The sequence below is a fragment of the Equus caballus genome, chromosome 16, assembly GCF_041296265.1.
Source record: "Equus caballus isolate H_3958 breed thoroughbred chromosome 16, TB-T2T, whole genome shotgun sequence".
Taxonomy (NCBI): domain Eukaryota; kingdom Metazoa; phylum Chordata; class Mammalia; order Perissodactyla; family Equidae; genus Equus; species Equus caballus.
This window is the reverse complement of record NC_091699.1, coordinates 57,351,979-57,360,340: the sequence shown is the minus strand read 5'-3', so window position 1 is coordinate 57,360,340 and position 8,362 is coordinate 57,351,979. Positions and strand designations below refer to the sequence as shown.

The following is an 8,362-nucleotide window of genomic DNA, read 5'->3' as shown; positions in this document are numbered from 1 at the left end:
ACTACTGTATTTTCATCTTTGGACTTTTCTCAACTCATTTCCTCACCAAAAATTTTCATCATGCAGATCAGTTCTCAAGGACAAAGTTATTTTGTGGAGAAACAAATACCTAAGAATAATTACAATTTCCTAGTTTTTTTAGTGGACACATTCTTGAGACTCTCTTGTGCATAGGGGAGGGAGCTGCTGAGATGGTGTGGGAGTGTCCTAGAAGGCCCACCAGACAAGTCCTGCAGTGACAGAAAAGCCAGCCATTCAGTTTTCATATAGTGTGCTTTTTTTTTGGTGAGGAAGATTGGCCCTGAGCTAACATCTGTGCCAGTCTTCCTCTATTTTGTATGTGGGATGCTGCCACAGCATGGCTTGATGAACGGCGTGTAGGTCTGCACCTGGGATCTGAACAGTCAACCCCAGGCCAGCAAGGCAGAAGCTCCAACTTAACCATTATGCCACTGGCCCCTCATATAGCCATATAGCTATTTTTAAGTCTTCTTTTTTCTTTTTTTTTTTTAAGAGCCAAAATGTCTCCAGATATTTTCAGCAGTTTCTAAGGATGTTGAAAGCCATGGCTAAGTTTACTCCTTCCCTTCTATGTCAGCTCTTCCTTTAAACACAGTGGGGTTTTGTTTCAATTTAAAAACAACCTGTGTTCCTCAGAACATTTACGAACAAATGAGGAAGAAAACCCCATCCAGTTTCTCTCTGTGTATATCAGTGCTTCTCACCCTTCGCTGCACATTAAAACTATCTAGAGAGCTATTCTTAAAAATCAGATGTGTTTTGGTTTGGGGTTGGGCAAGTTTAAAAGCTCTCCAAATGATTCTAAGTGTAGCCAGGGTTGAAACCTACCGTACAAGTAATCATTTGGCTATTGGCTATTTCTTTACAATCATTTTTTAACGGATAGGGCTTCAACTTTTTAAAAAATAACCACCCTCATCCTGCAACTCCGTTTTGTACCATAGATTATATTGTAATTACTTTTTAATGGTTGCATAGTATTGTACTGGACGGAATAAGTCTTTATTAACTAATCTCCTATCAATTGATAGGCAATTTTTCTTCTACCAGAAAAAAAAACCCGCGTGCATACCATCTGTGCATTCTTTTTAATTTTTTCAGGAACACTTCCTGTAAGTGAACCTTTTAAAATCTTTCATTATGTGCTGCTAAACTGTCCTCCAAAAAATGAGAATTTCTCCAGCTTTTGTTTACTAGACACCGGCTTGTGCTCAACACTCTTTCCCACACAGGAAACCGCAGCTTAGCTGTGGGACCCGCTCAGGCTCATAGATACAAAAGGCTGGGTAAGAACTCGAATCCCGATTGGCTGGCAGGCCTCAGGCCCGCGTCCTCGACTGGAATTGCAGCAGGAGGGGCCGAGACACCCGGAACATCGCTGGGGCGGAGAAAGCCCCCAACTTGCCAGCTGCCCAGCCCAAACCAACCGGAACCAGCCCCCACCTAGGCACCCTTTCCTGGCTCCCCGCGCCAGCGCCGCAAGCCCGCCTTCCGGAAAGAGAAGGCCCGCCCCCTCAGACTCCGCCCTTCCGCTAGGCTCTCGTTGTCATTGGCTGGCGGCGGAGTACATAAGGACGTCATTTCCGCCCGCCTGTCCTTTCCGCGCTGCCCGGCGAGGGGTCCATACGGCGTTGTTCTGGGTGAGCGTTCTGTAGGGTCCCGGTCGTCCCTCCGGGCCACCAGAACAAGCTTCCTTCTCAGCTGAGGTGTGCGAGGACTGGGGATGAAAGCCGGCAGACGCAGCGTGTCCGTCTCCGGCTCGGCGCGCTCCCCTCGGGTGCGGCGGCCGCACGTGGACGGGTTCGGGCGCGCGGGTTCCCACAAGGCCCTGGGGGTGGGGGTGGCGGACCGTGGATGGCGGGGCGCAGAAAGCAGGCCCGGCGCAGTGCGCTGCGATCGCGCCGGCCCTCGATCCTGAGCCCAGAGGCCCAGGCGCCAGTTTGTAGCAGCTCTTTGGCCTGGTCGGGTTTTCCCGTTGGCGTTGTTGCACTTGTTGCGTTCAGGAGTTAAGGTTCTTGGCAGGGTTTTGAGGAGAATTAATGACTGCAGGGAGAAGTAATGCAGAAGCGCCCACCTACAATCTGCTGGAAAATAAACCTGTTCCCATCTCCGCTATCTCTGCTCAACCCTTGCGTATTCTCGAGCATGGCTGCTCTTTCACAGCTGGTTGTTAATTTCGGTCATCGATAACTTATACTTAACTCCTGGGTAACTTGAGAAGGGTTAAGTCTCAATTTACTGTTTTTGATTAGTTTCATTATCTGAGTGTTGCACCCACCTCCACACCCACTCTTCGCTCAGCAAGATTCGCTGTGATGTGTGGCATATGTCTGTCAGTGGGTTTCTGCCCACTAAACTGGAAGCTCAGTGCCCGACACCGTAGGAAGGGTAGTCCACGGTTGCATTTAAATATGAAGTTACTTGGCTCTCAAGAGTGGTTAGAATGCACCTGTTCCCCTGCCCGACTTAATCACTGGAATGAAAAGGACAAGATTTGTAACAATCGTTTTCAGGTTCCCGTCGTAACTTAAAAGGGAAGCTTTCACAATGTCCGGAGCCCTTGACGTCCTGCAAATGAAGGAGGAGGATGTCCTCAAATTCCTTGCAGCAGGAACCCACTTAGGTGGCACCAACCTTGACTTCCAGATGGAACAGTACATCTACAAAAGGAAAAGTGATGGTCAGTCATTGCTGTAATTTTTTTTTTTACATGCCAGCTTTATAAGTTTGATCCTGCTATTCTGATGGGTAGTGCTGCATGAAGTAATTTTCTAACATCTGGCTTGAAGGACTCTACTAAGTAACAAATGAAACCAAATCTCTAGATTGGACACAAGCTTTAAAACTAAATAAAAGTGTTCTGGTTGTTTTTGGAAGGAGTTTTCTGGGCTCCAGTGGAAGAGTATGGCAGTTGCTAGGTTGAGTCCTGAAGGAGGTGTGAGATGTGAAGATGATGAGGAAGCTCATTAGCTGAGTTCTAGTAACTTATCCCCCACAGTGTCTGTCTCATAGGTTCTGATACTGGTGGTTCAACTGAATTCTGAGAGGAAAGTCTAGAGCAGTAGTGGGAATTCACAGTTTGGCTGGGGGCGGGGGGTAGGTTGTGACAAGGCACTAGTTGGGTAAGGCAGTTTTTCAGCTTAGAGATAGAGCTGCTGTGGAGGATTTCAGCCTGGGGGAGGCAAGCTGTAAAGGAGTTTGGGGGGTGAATCTCATCTCAAAACAGAAGGTAAGAGGAAAGAGCGGTAAGAGACCAGCAAGTGGGTAAGAAGTTGTAGGAATCCAAATGGGGGCCTGACCAGGGTTAGTACAGGGGGAGAGAAAGGAGAAAGATGCACTTTGCCTACTGAATCAGCTGCACACTGTTAAAGCTCAGGGTGGAGGCCAGTCTTGGCCAGTGAACTTCTGAGTGTCGGAAGTGTGCTATATTAAGGGCAGGATTTTCGCTAACACCAGTAGAGCTTGCCTCTATGACTGGAGTTTGATAGTACTCGCTGCCACATACATTCGACTTTTTAGGTAGTTTTCCATTTGCAAAGCTTGGTCGGGTGATAAAAAGCCTTGTGCTCTCATCTAGGCATCTACATCATAAATTTGAAGAGAACCTGGGAGAAGCTGCTGCTGGCAGCTCGTGCCATTGTTGCCATTGAAAACCCAGCTGACGTCAGTGTCATATCCTCCAGGAATACTGGCCAGGTTTGTGGAACAATATGCTTGGTTTTTATTTTAAGAACGATAAAGGTTATAGATGTTTTGGGATGTATATAAAACCATAAGAAAATAAAAACCCATAGTTTTGCTGTTCAGACATCATTTTAAATTGACCTGAGCTGTAGGAGTTGCCAGTGTTTGACATTTCAACATACGTACCACTTGGCATTTGGCAATATGTTAAAGTTTATGTTTTCATGTCATCGTGTATTTTCTTGTGCCACTAAATATTGAGAGATGACCCTACTAAAGTGGCTCATCACATCTTTCTGTAGTCAAATTTTGTATGTTTAAAATGATGAAATGGTAAAATAAAAAATTTTGATGTTAACTGCAGCATTTTTTAGAAAGCTTTTCTAAGTAGGGTACCAGTGCTTATCTCATAAGCAAGAGTGAGAATTTTTGCCTGCTTAAAGAAAGGAAAAACAGCTTAATTTTTTTTAATGGCCAATGAAGTAAAATTTTAGTAGTGTTTTTACCCTGTTTCTATTTTGATAATTCTTTTCCTTTGTTCATTTTTCTATTGAGAAAGGAAATAGATTTCTTGCGAGTTGATTTTGTAAGAGCTCTAACAATGACTTCACCCCATTTCTAATTTTTAAAAAGATTTGGCTTGGATTTTGACAGATTTTTAAATTGTGTAGTAAGGTGGTCCTTTTGTATTTTGTTGTTTAGTTGGCAGTTCCCATGAACTTAAGATGTGTTTCACAGGGGGTTATTCCCCAGAGGCTGGCTTGTGACCTGACCCCTAGTGTGGTGCATGGTAGAAGGCGGTTGTAATGCTGTTGTAGAATGAGCTTAGTGACCACTCTAAATGCTTTCTTCTGTACAAGTTGACTGAGGATCTAGATTGGTCCAGACACCGTTTCTGAGGGCTTGGGATATAGTAGAAAAACAGTAAGAGCCTTTTTGAAGGGATGCAGGAAATACTGAGCTCTATAGAGGAAGAAAGTGGCAGGGTAAAGAAAGCTGGATGTATTCCTGCTTTGTAATAGGGTGGCTGTGATGAAATTTGGCCAGAAGCTGGAAGTGCTTCCTGGGTGCCAGGCACTGTTGAGTGTTCTGTTGATTCATTTAATATTCATAACCTTCTGAGGAACTTGGAGACATGTAACTTGCCCAAGTCACTCACAAAGTGGCCTAGATGGTACTTGAAACCAGGCAGATTGGCTCTGGAGCCTCCAGCAGTGAGGAAGCCAGTGAGCCACAACATTTGAGGGGAGTGGGAGTGGGGAGAGCATTCCACGCAGAGGGCCTGCGGCTTGGGGGCGTGCTTAGCATGTTTCCTAGCCCTGGTGTTGTAGGTACTTTGCAGGTACCATGAAGGTATTGAAGAATTACTGGATGTTTTAAGTGTTTGATGTTTTCCTTTCTGAGGAGGGGGGTGTTTGGGCATCCAACTAGATAGGCTGCCTCGTGTGGTCACAGAACTGGGTGTTGGCACATGTACACTTGGACAGTTCCTATGACTCTCTGGAGTACTGCTAACTCTTAATGTTAATTCTTCAAGCGAGCTGTGCTGAAGTTTGCTGCTGCCACTGGAGCCACTCCTATTGCTGGCCGCTTCACTCCTGGAACCTTCACTAACCAGATCCAGGCAGCCTTCCGGGAACCGAGACTTCTGGTGGTAACTGATCCCAGGGCTGACCACCAGCCTCTCACAGAGGCGTCTTATGTTAACCTGCCTACCATTGCTCTGTGTAACACGGACTCTCCCCTGCGCTATGTGGACATCGCCATCCCATGCAACAATAAGGTAACAACTTTACCGTTGAATTCTAGAGGTTGAGAATGCGTACTCTAGAAATAAGTGGACACTTCTTCTGCACATTGTTAGAGCTTGGAGTTGAGGCTGCTGGCTGGCCGATGAACTCACAAGTGTAGGTAGTGTGCTACATGAGGGGCAAGTTTTTCGCTAACACCACAAGGGTCTCTGGCCCAATGAGTGGAGTTTGATAGTAATTCTTGCTACAAGTATAATTTTAATGTATAAGAGCTTTAAGGAGAGGGAAAAACATTTGAAAAATGGCCTGTTTTTTGCTTTTCTCCATAATTGTTCTACTTGGGCCTCTCGGGCTTTATGCACTTGGACTTTCTGTTTTCAGACCAACTTGACGAATCCTGCTATAAGATCCTAAAAAGGTGGGTTGCATGTGGTTCATTTTGGTCTGGTTTATCACTCATCTCAAAACCCTGGTTCTCCATAAGAATCGGCCAGAGAGGTTCTTTTTGGGCCAGGCACTGATCCCAGGGATTTCATTTCGTTGCCTGGATGGAGTCTTGACAGTAGTATTTTGTTAAATCCCCATGATTCCAATGTGTAATCAAGACTGAAGACCACTGATTTATGGAATAGTCTGTTATAAACAGTTTCAAACTAAGAAATGTGTCTATTCTTCCTAGTACCAACAGCTTAGACGATGTAGGGGGAGGAGCTTGCTACTTGGGGTGGACTATCACTTTTTAATAACCTGGCACTCTTGCAGGGAGCTCACTCTGTGGGTCTGATGTGGTGGATGCTTGCCCGGGAAGTTCTGCGCATGCGGGGTACCATCTCCCGTGAACACCCATGGGAGGTCATGCCTGATCTCTACTTCTACAGAGATCCTGAAGAGGTAAGCTTCCTCTATGAATGCTTGTCCCATAAACACGTTGGACACCTTGATCTGTGCTTCTTGGAGGTAAAGTTTGTCCCTATGTATTTTTTCCTTTTTCCTAACCAGATTGAAAAGGAAGAGCAGGCTGCTGCTGAAAAGGCTGTGACCAAGGAGGAATTTCAGGGTGAATGGACTGCTCCTGCTCCTGAGTTCACTGCTACTCAGCCTGAGGTTGCAGACTGGTCTGAAGGCGTGCAGGTGCCCTCTGTGCCTATTCAGCAGTTCCCTACTGGTATGTACCATGATGCTGGTGCATCGAGCTGGCGGCTTGGCACTTGGATGTTTCAAATCTAATGTTAATTCTCCATGGCTGTATATACTAGCATTAGAAAGTTTCGTCCCAGTGTGCTGTCGCTGTGGTAATAGCTTTTGACAGGCTGAATTCAGGTGCTGTTGAAATGGTCTGCCCTTTGAAATGTGTGTCTGATGAGTGCAAGGCAGATTGCTTGTGGGCGTGGGGTGACAAGTACTTTGGGAATGGAGCTGATGGTTTTTTGTATTTTCTTAACAGAAGACTGGAGTGCTCAGCCTGCCACTGAAGACTGGTCTGCAGCTCCCACTGCTCAGGCCACTGAGTGGGTAGGAACAACCACTGAGTGGTCTTAAGCTGTTCTTCTACAAACTCGGAAAATGGAAATAAGGTTGACGGAAAATAAACAAGTTTCTAAAAGTTGTGTCCATTTATTTCAGTTTTTTAATTCCAGATCAAGATGCCTAAGCTCACTTTAGGTCTTTTGACATCAGTTTTACTTCTGAAGCCCACTGTGGATAAAGTATATTGCATTTTACTTGGGAGTTTTCCTGAGCTTTTTGGGGGACTATCTGTGTTTTGAAAATAGATGTAAACAATTGCACGTACATAGGGTAACCTTGGAATGTTTTTCCAAGGTCCTGATAATCTTTTATTGTCATCTGCATTGACAGCGAATTCTATAGAGCCCAGATTTTAAAGTAAATTGGCATTGAGTGACAGTCCTACTGTTTGCCACTTATGTGGCCAATGCATTGAGTAATATCTGGCATTTGCAGACCCACCTTGGGCAAAAGAGGGATGAAGTCTTATTCTGGAACCCCGGAGGGGCCACGGCCTTCTCTAGCCTTAAGAGACACCTATTGCTCGGTCAGCTTGCCCATAGGTTCTGGGAGCAGGTTGAAGGAGTGTATAAAAATTTCATGTAAAAGTACATAATGCTGTCCATTCTGCCATTTTCTGTGCGTTTCAGTTCTATTGAAAATGCTAATGGCTCCCTCCTTAACTGATTGCACAGTAACCTAATGCTTTTTTTAATGTAATGCACAGTAATGCTTTTTGGAAAACATTCTTAGATGAATAAGAGAATGGAGAAATTAAACAGGGTGGATCCAGGTTTTGAGGATCCTGAGTGATTTACATTGGTTCATGCATTGTCCCCTTGGGGAACTGAGAAAATATGTGACCACATTTCCCCCTGCTGTTGAGGCAGTGAGGGGACCCCACAGCTCAAGCTCACAGTTAAGTCTGCCACTGGCTCTGCAGGAGCAAGTTTGGGCGAGTCTACCACCCCCTGTGAATCCAGTGTGCAGGAGACCAACCCACGGCGTTACCCCGTGCCGCAAGTGGTGACACCTGGAGTCAGGATGGCTGTGAGCAGGGAGAGGGAGCCTGGGTGGCATTGGAGGTTGTGGGCTGGAGTGTAGGGACTGAGGGGTAAAGCTCATTTGTTAGCAAATTCTAGGGTGGAGGAGGCAGAACAGGAAAACTGGTATTTCCACCCATGTTGTAGAACGTATATCCTGTCAGATTGACTTCATCTGGCAACTGCTGACCCCTCCAGGACTGCCCAACCCACCTTGTTCCCACACCTCAAATCTGCTCCCTGTCCCCAAGTCCGGTGTTCTAGCGCCCAGTGTTTCCAACCTAGAGACCTACGTTCCTCTTGCCCCTTGTTTTGGCACCTGCTGCCTTGTGTTACCACAATAGTTTCACAATTTTT

At 45.8% G+C, this 8,362-nt stretch overlaps 1 protein-coding gene and 2 non-coding genes across 5 annotated transcripts; all 3 read left to right on the top strand.

Annotated features, from left to right (window-relative positions):
* Nucleotides 1–1,614: 1,614 nt before the first annotated feature.
* Nucleotides 1,615–7,059, top strand: RPSA (ribosomal protein SA). 3 transcript variants are annotated; one of them, XM_005600489.4, is made up of 7 exons: nucleotides 1,615–1,798; nucleotides 2,535–2,701; nucleotides 3,599–3,717; nucleotides 5,243–5,488; nucleotides 6,219–6,347; nucleotides 6,456–6,621; nucleotides 6,901–7,059. In XM_005600489.4, the coding sequence occupies exons 2-7, from the start codon at nucleotides 2,569–2,571 to the stop codon at nucleotides 6,993–6,995; spliced, it is 888 nt and encodes a 295-aa protein (XP_005600546.1). In that variant the 5' UTR covers nucleotides 1,615–1,798; nucleotides 2,535–2,568; the 3' UTR covers nucleotides 6,996–7,059.
* Nucleotides 3,376–3,526, top strand: LOC111768520 (small nucleolar RNA SNORA62/SNORA6 family). The gene has a single exon (XR_002800919.1). It is a non-coding gene; the product is annotated as a small nucleolar RNA SNORA62/SNORA6 family (small nucleolar RNA).
* On the top strand, nucleotides 5,555–5,708 carry LOC111768519 (small nucleolar RNA SNORA62/SNORA6 family). The gene has a single exon (XR_002800918.1). It is a non-coding gene; the product is annotated as a small nucleolar RNA SNORA62/SNORA6 family (small nucleolar RNA).
* Nucleotides 7,060–8,362: the final 1,303 nt, after the last annotated feature.